Genomic DNA, 18,529 nt, shown 5'->3' with positions numbered 1-18,529 from the left:
TCATTTATCCTTCTAGTGCAAATAGTCACTAATAAGGATTCAAACCCACTTTTATTCAGCGTTGTGCATAAATAAAGTTTATTCCTCCAGTAAAGTCCATGCCAACAGATCCATTCAAGAGCTGTAGATGATGATGATATGAAATATGGATATTTTTTATTTGCTACGCTGTATGCTGAAACCGTATGCAAAAAGTCAGATTTTGGGAGCAGCCAACACTGAGTTTTAAATAACACTTCTAATATTCCTCCAGGATTACTAAAGAAGCACCTGGCACTTCAGTAAATGCATTGATCAGGATAAACTGTTTCTAACAGCACAATCTCTAAACTGTCTGTGAATTATTCTTCATGTAAAGTGCTATGCCACTTTGAAAACTGACTCTTCTGTTTAAAAGATATCATTCCGGTGATAAAATGCTAATTTATTTTGGTGTCAAATGTATTTGGTTGACATGTCACAGTCTTTCATCTATTTGCCAGTTGTGCAGTTTTCAAATGATATCTGATAGTCTAGTTACATTTTTCTTGACAAGCATCTGCATCAGGTGGGCCAATGCATCCCTCAGTTATACTCTAGTAGCATGTTGCCTCAGAGTTGTATCCTCTCTTAGAACTGCGCACCTGTACAGCCTTCCATGAGATACCAGTTACAATCGAGCACATTTTTTTTAAAAATGAAGCTGCACAGAGGAGGCTGGTTGCGTTTGGTTTTTTAATTTCTCTCTTTTTTTTTTTTTTTCAATGTCGTGAATGACGGCACTTAAGCCATAAAAGCAGTCAGATTGCTCTACTCATTAGATGTATGCTAGTCATGAGCAAATGGCAATAATAAATGCTAGTATGACCCAATATGTGCAAAAACTAGAGGCACATCTAACAAGCTAAAAGATGTACTTGAAAAATAGGCTTTTAGGGCATGTGCACTTGAATGCGTTTTTTTCTTCTTAACAACTGTTGTCACTGCAAATGTATGCAAAATGGTTTTGGCTGTTCCTGCTGTCTTTGTGCTACAGGAGTAATCTACCAGAAGAGCAGACTTTGTGAAAACTGAAATTGACATCAAGGAATCTCTAGTCCAGTTGTCTTTATATTTTCATTCCTTTTCTGCCAAACCAATGCACAGTATTTTTCAAAATTTAATGTAGAACATTATACTAGTGTCTTTCATTGAGTATCCTGGCAATTAAAACAGTATTACTTTTTTTTTTTTTTTAAAACTCCCATGATAAACGTGATCAGGAGAACAGAGAAGAGCACAGCAGGCCCTCATTCTTGTAGGCAGTTTCGTCAGCCTAATTTTGTCAAACTCCTTGGATGCCAATATTGAGAGAACACCAGAGCTACTCCCTGAAGCTACTAAAAGTAACTTTGATTCATCTGTATTTCTCTTTGTTTCTTCTAGTTCTTACAAGGTGGGCAGTTCAGAAGTTCAGCTGTTGGATCCCTGGAATCTGTAATCAAGGCAGTGTGTAAAGAAGAATCTTCATTTTTCAGCAATGCAAACCTGTTCATTGACATGCCCAGAATCATGGGACTCTTGGAAGACAATATGGCAAAATACGGCATTCCTGAAGACTCAAGTAAGAAAAACTATCAATCACAAGTTGCATGTATGCATTCAGAATTTAGAGACTCTTTCCTCTCTTGAATGGAAATGTTTATATACCAGCTGACATCTCAGTCGACACTGTAATCCTGAGCACAAGGATTGATCAATAAAAGTTATATGGCTATGAGATAATTGTGGATGAGACAGAAGGGGTTCTAGTTGTTTTCTATCTTTGCTAATAATAAATAAGAATATTCCTGTCTTAGAGACATATTTATTTGGATTTTTAAAGCACTTTGTATTAAAAATATATCTTTGAGGTACACGATTGAGAATTTATTGCTGCATGCCTTTCTTCTGTGAACACAAAGCTGTGGTATTATTGTGCAGTAAAATATGCAAGCCCTCTGGATAAAATATTTTTTTTTGATAGTTGATATTCCTATTTTCTTTATCAAGTGCCCAGAAAATCTCTTCTCTCTTACATAATTTCACCTTTGCTCCCTTTCTTCAATATACACTTGACTTATTCTGTTTAATTTTAATATAGTTAATAACCTTGCTAGTGCCTCAGTGGCCCTGTGCAAGAGAAAAATACAGTGATAGAGTGTCACTCGGGAAGAACCTGTGACTGTGAATCATGGCTCTATCATCTATTAGTTTGTGCAGCCAGACACTGACTCTGGCTTGGCTGGGACTCTTAAGATGGAGCCAGAGCTCTGCCATAGCCTTTGTCACCTGTCTGTAGGATAGCAGTAAGCAGGCAGTTCTGCTTTTCTTTCCCATTTGAAGAATGGAGTTAGCAGGATGGCTAATGAGAGAGATTGTTTGGGACTTAATCTCTTTCAAAGATGTTAGGCCAGAAGCAATATCTGTTTCTTTGGGTTTTTTCGTTTTTTGTTTGTTTTTTTTTTTTTTTTTTTTTTAATATTGTCACAACACTGGAGTGTCGTAAGACCTTTTACTATAGGACCTTGAAAAATATCTTTAAAGCATCCAGTTAGTTCCATCATTCCTATAAGTGAATCAAAACTGTTTCCCATATTCTACAAATTGGTAAATGAGGCAATGGAAAATGAAAATTAAAAATTTCTATGACACTACAGAAACTTGATTTGTATTCTTTTACAGTGATTAACTTGTATGTATTTTGTGTACCAGGCACTTGCCAATGACTTTCTGAAAATCACAGCAAACTGAGATTAGCAAGTCTTCTGTGTCTGTAGCATATTGACATTACTGACTGGCCAGTTTGGAGACTCTTAATTCTTTGCTGTCTTTTAGCAATGATTATGTTTGGTAATGATTGTTTCCTTTAAAAAAGCAAACATTTGGGCAAGGAATGGGGTTTTCCTAATGATACATTTCTGAAATTTGTTTCTTTAACTTTTGGCAGGATTTTAAATGTTTTTGGTTTAGTGTTCCGTTATGTACAATAATTTGTCTTCCTTGAGAAGTCAATGACATTATTTCATATTTCCTCACAGCACTGGAAATGGGATATTTCTAAATCCACTCATAATAAATAATAAAACCCCAAACACATGGGCTGGGCATAAAAATCTAAATGCTTGAGTGCAAGTGCGGTAGGATATCTTGGAAGCTATTCCTTAGATCCCAGTTCTGAAGGACATACACCCTAATGCATTAATAGCCCCATCTGATGTAGGAATACAATTTTGGGTTAAGGAATTTTGGGTTAAGGAATTCTGGGCTGCATAGGGAAGAGTGTGGCTAGTAGGTCGAGGGAAGTCATTCTCCCCCTCTACTCTGCACTGGTGAGGCCACAACTGGAATACTGCATCCAGTTCTGGGCTCCCCAATTCAAGAGGGACAGGGAACTACTGGAAAGAGTCCGGCGAAGGGCAACGAGGATGATTCAAGGATTGGAGCATCTCCCTTATGAAGAAAGGCTGAGAGAGCTGGGACTCTTTAGCCTGGAGAAGAGAAGGCTGAGGAGAGACCTTATCAATGCTTCTAAGTATCTGAAGGGTGGGTTGAAGGAGGAGGGAGCCAGACTCTTTTCAGTGGTTGCCAGTGAGAGGACGAGGGGCAACGGGCACAAGCTGGAACATAGGAGGTTCCACTCAAATATGAGAAGAAACTTCTTCACCGTGAGGGTGACAGAGCCCTGGAACAGGCTGCCCAGGGAGGTTGTGGAGTCCCCTTCTTTGGAGATGTTCAAGGCCCGCCTGGATGCAATCCTGAGTAACATGCTCTGACATGCTCTGGGCAATCCTGCTTTGGCAGGGGAGTTGGACTAGATGATCCTTATGGTCCCTTCCAACTCTAAAAATTCAGTGAAATTCAGTGAATGGACAACTGATTATCTTTTTCAACTCAAGAAGTTAACAGTTATGCCTTTTTTTTTTTTTTTCTGGATTTCTGGAAGTTTCTTGTGAAATTATACAAATAAAAAAGTCTGTATTTGTGAAGGAATTTGTGTATTCCTATTTCTTTCTTAGATAGGAATAGAAAGCTACGGAACAACTGAGGGTGTGGAGTGAGTCTGTTTTTTTTCAAGGGGGACTCTTCCCCGAGCGTTTGTTTTGTGGGCAGAGGTTTTGCATGTGTCCTTCCACTCTAAAATGTGCTAATGTAACTTCTAATGTAACTTTTAGGATAGAAGGGGTTCACAGGATGCTTTTCACAAATGTGAGAAGCTCTTTGGATTCTAATTTTTTTTTTTTTTTTTTTTTTTTTTGTCTAATGTCTAGTGTCTTCATCCTCAACACTGTCATAGACTGGGGATAAACAATTTCTATTTAGGGACCTGTAGTGATTGCTTAGTGGTAGTTGGATGGTCTTTGGCACGGTGCTGAGGCAAATTCTAAATCAAGACTCAAGATTTTCTTTGAATTAAAAAAATAATAATCTAACCTCACCTATGTTGTCTGTCTTAAATGTGAGTCTGTCTTTGTTTTTGCAGCTCCATTTTGCTTGAAGCTTTATCAGGAAATTTTGCAGTCTTCTAATGGGGTTTTGCTATGGACTTTTGTGAAACCTTTATTACATGGGAAGATACTGTACAATTCAAACATCAGCATGATTGACCTGGTCATGGAGAAGGTGAGTATCAAAAGAAACACTATTTCTGTTTATTGATTTTGTCTTTGTACTTCATTTTAAAGGTCCACTTCTTTCAGGGTAGGTAGAAACAATTGGATAATTGCCTTTCAGAAAACTGAATCCACCATGTCCCTGAGTTCTCACCTTGTTCCCACTTTAAGCTTAATATTTCTCTTAACATTTATCCTAGTTGTTACAGTTGTTTCATCTCAGTGTGAAAAGCAGAATTTTGTTCTTAAGCCTCTTAAACCTCGTATAGAAAGATCAAAAAAGTGTCATGTGAATCATGCTGTATCAAGGTGTAGGATATACATATTCCAAGTCAGCTTTTGCCCTCATCATTTGCTTATGATGGGAACTCTAATAGGGCAGCACAGGGAACTGAGGGGATGGGATGCACCAGGAATGAAAGCCTATTCTGAGTGAGTCACTGAGCTGTGTTTGGAAAAAACCCCAAACAATCTATAGTGCATCCCTCTTGATTATGTTTCTAACACCACTAGTATGAATGATCAGTAGTAGCTGGGCTGCCGTATGTGTGGTTGATGATGACTTGATATTATTCAACAGTTTTATTGTCTCTGCAGTTTTGGTATGGTAGGTACTCTGTCTTGAGCATGGTTATCTGCAATGAGATGTTTGTTCATTACTAGCTTTGAAGCACTTCTGTAAGAGGAGGGATTAGACTTCTGAGCAAATTTTCCATTTACCTTGCAAATATATGATTTTTACCCTGGAATATTACTTATTGTAAGAATTACAGTTTAGGTTAATTTAAAATCTAGAAAAAAACATTACTGTTTGTAAGTGGTACACAAAAAGACTGTAGTAACTTTAAATGTGATAACTGCTTTCCATGTAAATGAAGTACAGTGTATTCTGTACTTGTGCACTAAAAGATAGTAAAAAACCCCTAAGCCGAAAAGCACATGCTAGGTAGCAGATACTAGGTAACTTTATAGTTTCTGCTTTGCATCAGAAATAAAGTTTCAGTGATTTCATATTTCGCAGTTAAATAACTTAATTCGTGCAACAGGTCATCTCTCTGGACTTGAGTATAATTAATCTAAAATTTTTAGCCAGCTAAAAACTGAAGCTGCTCTTGATGTTTAATAGATCGAAATTCTATAAAGAATGAGTTGTAAGAAATGATGAAAATTCCACATTGTTTTGGATACATAATTATATTCTATATTACAATGAAATTTAGAATAATGTACTTAAGATATTTCCACATTATTTTGACAATTAATATGCCAAACCCACATTCTTAAAAGCATCTGTAAGATAAATCTCCTGACAGACGTTGTATTTGCCTATAGATCTTTTACTGAAATCAAGACTGAGTAGTACAATTCAGAATGAAGTTTGCTTGTGTTCTTTTGGGTTTAGTGGTTGCTTTTGTTTGTGGTGGTGTTTTTTTTTTTTTTTTAATGCTCTGGAACAATACAAAGGTTCTAGTAGGTGCCTCTAGCACAATGTCTCATTCTCTTTAGGTATTTTTCAGGCTCACAAAAGTTCCATCAGTTTATTCAGGAATCTGTGTAAATACACTCCCACCCTTCCTCCAAACCTGTAGATTTAACAAACAATTGTGGATGTGTATCTGTTTATGTGTAAACATGAAAGTAGTAGGAAAGATTCTTCAAAATTTTTTTGTTTTATTACAGAAGCCTATCAACTGTTGCTGGAACAGAAAAAAAATTTAAATGAAAAATATTGTCCCAATTATCTCAAATGCAACTACTAAAAACCGACCCTGTAGCCCTTACTAAGACAATTCTACTGAAATTGGAACAGAAGTTCTAATTTCCTTTAGACTATGTGACCACATGGCAGCTATTCACCAGAAGAAAAAAGTAGAGGACTAAAGCTAAAAAGAACATTGATGTTTGTATACTAATAGATTCTGTAAGTTTTTCACATGGACTACTTTTTTTCAAGACTGTATAACTGACCATTCTTAAATAAATTGTGAGATTTCTGTTTTTTCTTTCTAAGAAGTCAGCAGTTCTAATGTGTAGAATAACAGTGCCCATCACAGATACAGACTGCAGCGTTGATTGGGAGCAAAAAAAGTTCAGTGATAACTGGCATCCAGGAGTTCAAAGACCACGTGTGATGTCTTTGAGCCTTGCTTTCACAACTGAACATTTTTCCATTGATAAGGTGATCTTATGAAAGTATTTCTTATTTCAAAAGATTCTCAGAGTTGATCTTATATTCAGGTAGTCATATTAGGACAACTTTGTGCTATTTCTTTGTAATTGGAACAGTCAGGGAAAAAATAAATTAAATGTAGAAAGGCAATTGAGAAATGAAAGAACGAAAACTAGTCTAGCAAGTTAATTAATGTTTCCTGTCTTTTTGTCTAGTATAAATTGAAAAAACAATATTGAGTTGCATAAGTTCATATTCTAAACTTACATATCCTCCCTGGCTCTGCATAAGCACACTTGACTTGTCAGCCTGTTAAAAGATGTCATTATAAAAGCAGTTCAATAAGTTCAAAATACCATTTCTATTTATTCTTGCATCAGGGAAGAGGCTTAGACATATTCAATCCAAACAGGACTGTAGTTGATATTGAAGACTCTAATTTTAATCAAAGGCAATATCCAGCCTAGATGTTACAAAGAATATTCATTTTAATGGATCTTCATTGATTAGGAAGAAGAGAACTTAAAGAGAATTTCTATTAAACATCAAAGTCCCTCTGGTCATTAGCATACAAACTCACAAGAGTTGCTTTACCATGTAAGATTAAGCATTCTTCTTGCCCCAGGTTCTGATTCCTACTGTAATTAGTAAAGGCTGTATAGGGAAGAACAGAAGAGCGCGTGTCCATAAGATGATATTCCCCCCAAATACTGTCCCAACTTCTGAAAACTTGAGGGTCAGGCTTGTCAGAACTTCACTGCTATAATTTGTCCACTTGCTTTTGGAATTTATATTAATGCTTAGTACTCATAGTGCCTGTGGTGATGTGTTCTGTATCAACAACTTCCTCACTTGCTTCAACTTCAACTCAGGAAACTTCTTCTCTAAAATTTAAAATCCTGTGTTTATATCTCCCAAATATATTTATTTTCATTCTCTATTTCCACTACTATTTATTGTATTTATACTATGTATTGTATTTATTTATTATTATAGCAAAATTAAAATTGACTTAGTACAGACTTCAGAATTATTAGTCTGTAGTCCACTAGTTCCCCTAGCATCTTTTATGAATAACATTGCATTTGTTATTTTTCAGTTCCCTGATAACCAGGGAATTTTAATCAGGAGGTTACACTACAGTGAGTACTTCAACTATTTAATCCTTGAGCGCTCTTAGAATTCTTGGCTGGATGTTATCTTGTCCTGGAAACTACTTATTGTTCATTATGTTAAATTGTATGACCCTTTTTTTTACTGCTCCTTACGTTCAAGATAGATTCTCTAAAGCATTCTTCATGTAGAAGACTTCTGACACAGGAAATTCCCAAAGGCCTCCTGTGGTGAATGAGAAAGCAAAAAAAATTTAAACAGAACCCTTTTTTCATATAATCATAGAAACGTTTGGATTGGAAAGGACCTTAAAGATCATGTAGTTCCAACCGCCCTACCACGAGCAGGGACACCTTCCACTAGACAAGGTTACTCAAGGGGTTTTTTTCCTGATCTTTCTTGTTTTCTTATTTGGATGTAACTTCAGGTTTTTAAAAGGATGTTTTCTAATAACTTCCTGCTGTGTAGTGTGTGTGTGCATGCATATGGTCTTTCTCAAGTCTTTTTCAAATCTTTTTTTGATGGACAGATATCATAGAATGGTTAGAGTTGGAAGGGACCTTAAAGATCATCGAGTTCCAACCCCCCTGCCATGGGCAGAGACACCTCCCACTAGACCAGGTTGCTCAAAGCCCAATCCAGCCCGGCCTTGAACACTTCCAGGGATGGGGCATCCACAGCTTCTCTGGGAAACCTGTTCCAATGCCTCACCACCCTTGCAGTAAAGAATTTCTTCCTAATATCTAATCTAAATCTTCCCTCTTTCAGTTTAAAAAAAATACCCCTTGTGCTATCACTACACTTGCTGATAAAGAGTCCCTCCCCATCTCTCCAGTAGCCCCCTTTAGGTACTACAAGGCCACTATAAGGTCTCCCCAGAGCCTTCTCTTCTCGAAGCTGAACAACCCCAACTCTTCTCAGTCTGTCTTCATAGGAGAGGTGCTCCAGCCCTCTGATCATTTTTGTGGCCCTCCTCTGGACCTGTTCCAACAGGTCCATGTCCTTTCTGTGCTGAGGACTCCAGAGCTGGATGCAGTACTCCAGGTGGGGTCTCAGCAGAGTGGAGTAGAGGGGTAGAATCACCTTCCTTGACCTGCTGGCCACTCTTCTTTTGTATATGTATTTGTCCAGTTTCCTCTATGCTGCCTTAAATAGTCTCTGTATTTCCTGCACACATCTTACCCCTTCACTGCTTTTAATTTCTTTCAAATAAGCTTCTACGTAATATAAAGTTAATCTCTTCCAAAAATCCATGCTGCTACAGTAATATCTTCTTGTTTGTATAAGGAGGTTGAATATAAGCAGGTTATGGTTACTGTAGCTCTTTGAAGGTGACTTCAGCAAAAAAATAAATAACCTTTTGTGCTGTTCAGAATCAAGTCAAAAAGTAGTAAGATCTGAGCTCAGATCTTAGAAGCTGCTTGATATAACAATTTCTAATGAGGTCTGAAAACTTGATCTCCTTGTGTTAGTGTGACCTGTGCTTCTCTGTACTGGGGAAATAGCAATCTCTCCCATATTGGCTGTTTGCTACCCTTGTAGCCTTTCTGATCTCCCTCAGCTTGTAGACATCATGCCTGGGCAGTGGGTTACATGATCCTGATATTCAGGCCTGTGATTTCAGTCTACGAGGCTTCTGTGTAAGTAGCTTGCTAACAAAAGAACTTGTTTAGCTGATTTGACACCAAATTTCAGTTTAACGTTTAGAATCACTCTCCCTTGTAAGTGGAATGAAGAATCTCATATAAGTTAAATGCATAAATGCTTTTAGGAAAATGAACTTACATGCAAGGGTCTCTATGGGGCCTTCTGTACTACAAATGGAAAGAAAGAACCACCACGAATTGTTTTCCCATGCTGTGCTAGGAGTAGGATTTTGGAAAAGGCATTTAAAATACAATGGAAAAAATGATGTACTTTCAATAGTAATTATTGCAAAAAGTGTTGTCCCAAATTGGAGTTTACAACTCATTGCAGACACTTTGCTGGGAAATGTCACGATCTCTACCATAATAACTATGCTGGATTGTTCTTAAATGCACTTCTGTGACTGATAACACCAATTTAAACAAAAAGATGCTGCAATATTTTCTAATCTTGAGTACACCTGTGATCTGTTTAAAATAGACTGGAAAAAATGGTTATTTGCTGGTGGCTGAGAGAAATTGTAGCTTACATTTGACTGGGACCAAGGATATTTTCCTATACTGGCGTGTTCCTCTGTGAGTAATTTGAACTAGATTGATCAATTGAATTTATTGCCCTGACCATGTTTCCAACTTTCACTTTTATTATATATTCAGTTAAAGTAGTTTGAATAAAAGACCAACAAGGTCTGTAAAGTCTGACTTTTGAATATGTCCTAACTGTATTTTTTTCATGTTTTTCTGAAGAACCTCTATGATACTCTTTATGAAAAAGACACTATATAATAAAGAGAGCTTTATGTTACTTAAGGTAGGAAACATACACTCTGCAAGAAGTCTTTGATTTGTTTGGTATTCAGAGACTGTAACAAATACTTTTCATTTCTTAAGTAGAAAATAGAGAACATGGATAACCTTGCTGCTGACTACCAAAGTGAAATGGAAAGGTGTTGCAGAAGATCTGAAGCATGCCAATTTTTCCTGTTTCTTAAGATTTGCTACGCACAGTTTTTACTTCATTTGTCTCCGTGTATTCTTTTTCCCAGGCTAATTTCACTTTTGGTTTTGTGGAAAACTTGAAGACTTATTCTGAAACATGGCTTAGGATGTCTGAGGTTTTTAAAACCAGTGGGAATGTCCTCGCGGTCTCACAACTGCAGGTTGGTGAACTGTGGGAGGGCTTCCTATTTTCCAATTATTTGCTATGTGATCTAGGCAGAATTTCTGTACATGTAGAAACTGCCCATCTATCCGGCTTCAGGTTTGAAAAGACCTGAAAAGAGGCAGATTAGCTTTAGGTTATGAGCCTACAGTGTGATACTGAGAAAATTCTGACGTGAAAATATTTAAAAGCAATGTTGCCTCATGAGATCCAATATTACCAGGCAATAGGAGAAATAAAACAAGTAGGTATACCTACTTGTAAGTAAGCTATATATACTTATTTAAAACAAATGTAAGGTTGTAGGAAATATTTCCTGAAACTTGCTTGTTTATCATCTCTTTTTCCACAATGTGTGCATCTGATAAAAAAACTGATGTGAGAAATATTGACTTAAAAAAAAAGAAAAGAGCATTGTTGTAACTGGGATTTCTCCCATTCTACATATTCCTGTCCTGTTGTTTTCCCCAATAAAATTTAGTTTTTCTATCTTTGACTTTTGAAAACATGCATGGCTGTTACACTTTGCAAAAATAAGCAGAATCCTGTCATGTCCCATACATATCGATTGAACCATTACTTTTAAGTTCAAATAAGGAACGATGTTAGTAATCATGCATTAGAATTGCAGATCCCAGGATTCTCTTGTACAGCTAATAATTCCCACACCCCCCACCTCTTGGAACTTGGCAAATGAGGTAAAGAAGTGAAAAGAATTCCCAAATGCCAGTTTTTAAAAGATGTTTTTTTTACTACTGCCAGTGCTAATAGCATAATAGCCCTAAAGTCTTGCAGGAAAAGAAAATGGGTTTCTGTCCCAGCAGACTTGCAAGGACATTAGAATGGGGTCACAGTTAAAATATTTGCAATAAAGGAGAACAGTGACGTACAGCAATGGGGAGTATATGTTCTGCTGTTTATCTAAAATGTGTGGAGTTAACCTGTTAAGAGCGGAAGACTGAAGACATGGAGAGGCTAAGTGAATTCTCCAGTGTTATGCAGGAAGTCTTGGTAATGGAATTGAACATGAATACATATCACGGAATCATGGAATTGTCAGAGTTGGAAGGGATATATGTATATTTTTATTTCTTTAGGGAAGATAAACCTGATGTAACATGTATCACTTTTCATTTTAGGAAGCACTGCAAAACAATTTCATAAAGCACTTCATAGAAAGTAATTTGGATATTGACATGGAAAAACTCTTGAAAAAAATGCAAGTATATGGTATGTACATAGAAGTGCAGGTACTGATTATCCTTATTAGACTTTAACTTGAACTTAGAACTACATTTAGTTGAAATTTAAACTTTTACCTACTTAAATGATACTAAGGTGCCAGACTTTTAAATTTTTTTGTTGAGTTAGTCTAAATAGTTCTAATTGTCTTTTTTCTTCTGAGTGACTGGATAATTTGCCTTTCAAAATATTGAAAGACTTGAAAAATCTGGTAACAAATTAGAAGCGGCAAACTGTTGTGGGAGAGTTATAAACATGGAAGCTATACTTAAAAGGAGGGAAGGGAGAAGTAATCCCAGTAGCCACATTTCCATTATGTGGTGGTAAAATTTGTAAATTTTGAACAAAATCTATATACTTTAAATTGAAATAGAAAATAAGATTGGGTACAGTGTGTTTAATCAAAATCTGTCTGTATTTTTTTTTTCTCTCCTTTTATTGAGAATTAATTGTGTGTGGTCTCCTTGATATAGAGATATGATTGTAATCAGGGAGGAGAAAGGTTGGGCTCAGGTCAGCAGAGTTACCAGCATGAGACCCAGAGCTGGGATGTCCAGGAGGTGATATGGGAACAATGCTGAGGCCAGGCCAGGTTGTAACCCTGTGGGTAGGAGTCTGAGCCCAGATCAGCAGGTCCATGGCCAGGTCCACAGCCAGGCTGTGATGTGGTGGGAGCTGCATCCTTAGTCAAACCCTGAAACAGCTATGTGCAGCTCTGATGATAAAGCAGTGGCCATGACTCAGCTGTCTGCGTAGGGCTGCCCAGTAGTGTCCCCCTGGGTCACAGCTGTCCTTGGCTACACCCTTTCTGCATTGGTACTGAGCCCTGGCAGCCAAACATTCAGGAGTAGAGAGTAAGTCCTCCAGCGCCAGATAGATATCCCAAAGGGAACAGTTTATAACAGAGGATTATTGCAAAAAATAATCTTGGTTATGGAGTGATTTCAGCAGGAGAAGAGAAAGGATTATACTGGAAACTTAAGTTACTTAAAGATTGCATAAGAATTTGATAATAGAAAAATAATCAATATGTCCCATTGTAAGTAGGGTAGGTGCATGATAATTAAAATGGTTGGTGACATTTGCCAGCAGGAACTGTCCATACCAAAGCAGAGCATAATGATATTTAAGAGACGTTCATGATTTTACGCACCAGAAAGAGCTAAAAGTGGGATAAAATTCAGTAACAGACATGTGACATCATGTGTCCATCATGTATGAAGGGAGCTGGGTGCTTCCTAGAGGAAGATAGTGGTAGAGAGGACAGACCTGTGTAGTTTGTTGTGAGTGAGTGTTAGGGTAATTATGAGCCAGACACAGATCTCTTCCAGTTGCCTGATGGAGGAGGGCAGTGATGAGCTCTCAGATGCCCCCATGAAGGGGCTGTGTGGCCTTCATTGCTGGAAAAAATGGACTTTACATCAATACAAGTTATTAAGTTACAGTTAAAGAATTAAATCTAGAGCTAAAATAAACAAATAAATGTAGCTGAAGTGCAACTTTTATTGGATTTTGGTACCTGCCTCTAAGCAGAAGATGAGAAAAAAAACCCACAAAAGCTCCTGTAAGCTTGTAAATGGCGAAGTGAGTTCTCAGTTTTAAATTTTACTACTGCCCTGAGCTGGTGCTGTTGGTGTGAGCTGAAGTTCTTGGCTTTTCTTTTGCACACAGGATGTGAGATTTAATTGAAACTGGCCTTAATTTGAAGGCAGCATTTGAAGGCTAGGACTAGCTATGCACACTTTCACTAAGAAAAATGGCAAATGTTGTCCAGAATTCAATCCAGAAAATAAGAATCTGGGCTCAGTATCCTTCTTAGGCAAGGGACTCAAACTTCAATTTGCTATTTCTTGGGTAAATTTTCTTAACCACTAAACTGTTGCCTAGTCTGAGTCAGGCACAGCTCACCCCTCATGGTGAAACTGGGTCACAGTACAACTGGAAAGGACCCCACAGAATCACACAGTTGCAAAGACAGAAGGGAGGAAAGAGCAATTCTCTTAACCTACAATGCCTCCTGGAAACATAGCAGTCTCAATATATTAGTTGAGTAACAGATGGATTTTGTTTGTTTGGACCTAACACTGGGAACTACGTGATAGGTTATGGGCAAAAAATATTTCATTAAGTAGATATCAAGATCTCTGGAGTTATCAGGTCCATCTTCACTGTTGCAGACAACGTCATCACAGAAATTTGTGCATGTGTTTCTCAACCTATAGCTTTTTAACAGAGACAAGGACATTTGACAATAAGTAATAAAAGGTTAATAGTTTTGGATGGTGAATACAGGAAATAATTTAAGTAGAATGGTTTATGAAACTAGAATTTCTTTATTCTAATGGGATACAGTCAATAAAATTAACATCATATAGAAAGTGAAAATCAATATGGCCTATAGATCACAATAGCCTTTATGCCTTTGGGAAGCTGATCTGTCCAAAGTGCCAGAGCGCTATTCTGCATTTACACTTTGATTCTTCTTCTTTTCCAAATTCACATTGTCATTTTGCTTTTTGAAATATGACTCTGTGTTCCTATTTTTATGTTGATTTTGCATATGCTTTTTTGTTTATTATTCTATAATCATGTGTAGCTGTTACTGTAAACCCGTGTTCTTATGTTTTGGTTTTTTTTAAATTTCATTACTCTCATACTGCATCAGCTTTTTAGTCCTCTAATTATTTTGCTTGAATCCTACTAAACTCTTAAATATATCCATATATATTATTGGTTTTACCACTCACAATCTGTTTATTTCCATCCAAAGATCCGATTTTCTAAAACCACCTAATCTGTGTGATTATGTATTTTGTCTTCTAAATAAAGCAAATATTCCCTTGGTTTATTACATCTACACTCACATTAAGCTGACTTCTAATTAGGCTCAAATCCAAGGTGCTTGTATTTGCATCTTTTTTTTACTTCTCTACAGTCTATAACAACAGGTTAACAGTCTTAGTGACATGATATTCATCCCGCTACTCCTGCTGGAAATTGTTGTGGACACAGTGGATTGATGTAGAATGCTTCCAACCTCTCTATATAAAATTATCATGCTAAAAGACCTCACAAAGTTATAAATTTCTAAATCTGTTTTACAGGGTTACTTTGTCAGTTTTACTCACCTGTAACAAAGTAAATGTTTAACTGAGGGCAGAAAAGTTTGTGGTTTTCTTTTTAAACCCTTCTTTACTTTCTAAACTAGCTGTGTGTGGGCAAGTCAACTGTATTCCTCTGTGCTTTCTGACCCAGCAACTTGCAATAGTTTCCTGGTTGTAACCAATTTTATATAAAACCTGTCCTGCTAGAATTTGTGACATCCTTGCTGGGTGCAGTCCTTATGAACCTCTCAAGAGACACTGGGAGGCAGTTGTGCTGCAGGATCTTCTTTTAGTTTCTTGCTCGTTGAGTATCTCGTTTGTCCTTCTGTGATTTCTTCCAGATGTGAAGTATTTTTTCACTTCCAAGGAAAGGCAGCTTCCCTTCATGCTACCCCTCTGCTGTCCTCATTGTAATGAAGTAGTTTTATGTGTATATAGAAAGCTGGAAATTAATAGCTCTAACATCATAATTGAAAACTGTGCCACCACCAAAATCACCTGATAGCAAGAAACTTTCTCTGAATTTCTGACCTAAATTCATTCATTGCTGGTTCATTCCAATTTATTCTTCTTGCAACCTTTTACTTAAATAGCACTTCTATCTAGTAGAATTATATAAAACAGTTGTATTTCCTCCCAGTTACTTAGTGATAGGTTAAAGGATCTAATCGGAAGATGAGGGCTGAGTTGGTATGTAACAAAGTATGAAGATAACATTGAAAACAGATTTGCACAGTTGTTATTCATAATTGCTACATTTATAACTTGGAATAATACAAGATGATAGGTAATTCTATAGATCTGAATTCTAAAACTTTCCTGTGGATTTTATCTTTCATTTATATGTGTTATTTCTACACTAGAGTATAGAAGTTAATCTGCATTGTGAAAAACAATGTTTTGCTTCCAGAAACATTTAAGTATGCCGTACTCCAAGCAAACCGCAAGCTAGTTGGTATTTCTTATGCTAACATATTCAATAGTTCAATTCATTAGAGAGAAGTTTTTAAAGTTAATTATTGATTTCAAATTAAGGTCTTTCAAAGATCAGCTGGTGAAGAGATCTCTGGTTATCTTTTTTTTTTTGATGTGTATATATATAGGACTATATATAACTATGGACACACACACATATATATTTATAAATATAAAAATATGTCTGAAGTTTAACCCCTACTCTTTGGGCTTAATGTTAGGAATATTCTGTTATCTCTATGCTACAAAACAAGTAGCAGCATAGGTATTTCCTTTGTTGTCCTCCTCAAGGATAGTGGTAATGTAGACATATAGTATCTATATTTAGAGCTGTTTTCTCTCAACCCATGAATTCACCCTGTCATTGCTTGCATGTCTTCTGAGTTCTAGACTACAAGACTATCAGTTCCTCTATCTTCTTGCCTTGTGATCTTTATCCTTTCTCACTGGTAATCATGTCCCTTCTACAGACTACTCCATATATTTTTCCACTTAATCTGCCTTTCTATTGTAATATTTCCTGTGCTGATGCTGAATAACATCTATGATTCAGGCTTTATCTGTCACCACTGTTATCAAACGAGGTCACCACATATACTTTTTAAAGCCTATATGTTCAAGTGTGTCTTGAAAAATTTAAGATGGAAACTTTTGTTGGATATTTTATGACATTATTTATTACCTGAGAAATTCAGGTGTTTCCATTAAATCCAGATGAGTTAAGATCGTTTCTAGATCATGCTATCTTCTGGTTATTCTCTCAAACATAAAGATATAACACTATGTCTACATTCTCTACCAATGGGTGAAGATCTGAATTCTTCCAAAGGCTCAGTGCTTTTGGAAACCAGGCTTTGGTTGAGGTACACATTCATCCTGGATCCATAGATAAGATCAAAGTCAAAATGGAGGGGTTGTAGCCTTTTTTCAGATGCTTTTTAAATGTAGGGCTTGAGTCAAAATGCTTATGTTCTATATAACAAGCTGCTTGAAATTTTGCAGTGTTAAGGAGAGAAGAAATGGACAATATGTTACTAGATGAAAGAGATGTATCTCTGTTTTAATGGTCGAAGTACAGTAATTCACTTGTATTTGTGGGAGTAGTTATGGAAAGATCAGGAAATATTAATAATCCTACAGCTTCAAGGACATGGTTTCTTTCTAGAGCTTTGCTAGAATTTGTTACATTTTTGTTGCTCTGAAAGCGAAGGGAAAAGTAGCCGAGAACTTGTAAAAGCCAGTGAAACACAAACTACACTTCCACAAGTTCACACTAAAATTCCTGTGTTTTTAAAACTTCTTCCTTTTTTTTTTTTTAAATACAAAGGATATTTACTGTTATAGGATGTGCAAGTGAGAACATACCTTTCTGTTCTGTTCATTAAAACTAAGCAAGTTCAATTTGTTTTCTGATTTTAGAAACTATGATGAACAAGATGCTTAACAGCTCAGCAAGTAAACAGATTGACCTGTTGTCACAGCTTGTAGTAAATATCTCTTCCTGTGTGTTACTGGACCGTTTCCAGCCTTTTGACTCTGTTGAGAAATTGGAGGAGAAGGCTAATGAACTCATGCAGCAAAATAATTTTTTGGCTAGTAAGTACCTTATTTTATATGTATATTGACAGAAAAATCAGACTTTGTAGTTGTTGTCTATGTCTATTGATAAGATAGGTTAAGCTTACACAGTTTCAAAGTGTGTATTAAAACACATAAAATACATGCAATATAAAAAGCATATTCACCTTAGAGATATTCCTCAATATGTGAATGCTGTAATAGATGATATAAAGACTAATTATATTGTTTTATTTGTGGAACTGCTAAGTGAATCATTCGAGTCTGTTATTTCTAACAAAATATTGAAAGGAATAGTCATAAATTTTTGAAGTAGAATAAAAAGAGCTGAAAAATTTATAGTACTGAGGAAACTTGACTACTTATTATGACAAGATCACCTAGTTTACATCCTTTCAAATTTTAATTCTTACATCCTTGGCTTTGCAAAAAGGAGGAAAGAAAGTGGGGTTTTACTAAGTTTTATTCTTAAACCAACATCTCAGAGAAATTAACTTGTTTATTCAGAGTAAATATATTCTTAAACAATGGACGTATTTATTTTCTTCCCTGGGACTACACTCTCTATCCTTTTTCTGCATTATATCCTTATTGCTGAGAACCAAATAATTGTACAAATGAGTTTAAAAGACAAGAATGTTTTTCTTATTGCACACACTTTCTCTTCTTGCATAAAATGCTTTAAGTTGCAAGTAGCCTTTCCAAAAGAGAGCCCCATTTAAGTCTGTATAAAGTGTGCCACAATTGTTTTCCCCTGTTGTTTTGGTTTTTATTACCTTCCTGGACTCCTGTAAGTACACAACAGAAGACACGTCAAAGCAGTTCTAGAGAATGAAACTACTCAGTGTGGAATCCTATATTTGTTCTGTAACCTGCACGGTATTGCTGTTTGAAGAATGTGGAAATGACCACCCTCTATCAATATAACA

The 18,529-nt window shown here is 36.4% G+C and overlaps 1 protein-coding gene across 1 annotated transcript in view; it reads left to right on the top strand.

The window, feature by feature from the left end:
* Positions 1 to 18,529, top strand: part of ABCA13 (ATP binding cassette subfamily A member 13) — a 193,206-nt gene that overhangs the window by 59,956 nt on the left and 114,721 nt on the right. The window contains exons 19-23 of the mRNA XM_074146216.1: positions 1,405 to 1,582; positions 4,481 to 4,620; positions 10,586 to 10,699; positions 11,841 to 11,931; positions 17,442 to 17,618. Coding sequence (XP_074002317.1) covers positions 1,405 to 1,582; positions 4,481 to 4,620; positions 10,586 to 10,699; positions 11,841 to 11,931; positions 17,442 to 17,618 — 700 coding nt within the window. The remainder of the gene's footprint in view (positions 1 to 1,404; positions 1,583 to 4,480; positions 4,621 to 10,585; positions 10,700 to 11,840; positions 11,932 to 17,441; positions 17,619 to 18,529) is intronic.

Source organism: Numenius arquata, chromosome 4, assembly GCF_964106895.1.
Source record: "Numenius arquata chromosome 4, bNumArq3.hap1.1, whole genome shotgun sequence".
NCBI lineage: Eukaryota > Metazoa > Chordata > Aves > Charadriiformes > Scolopacidae > Numenius > Numenius arquata.
Note: the sequence above shows the minus strand (reverse complement) of the source record. Positions and strands in the feature narration are given on the sequence as shown.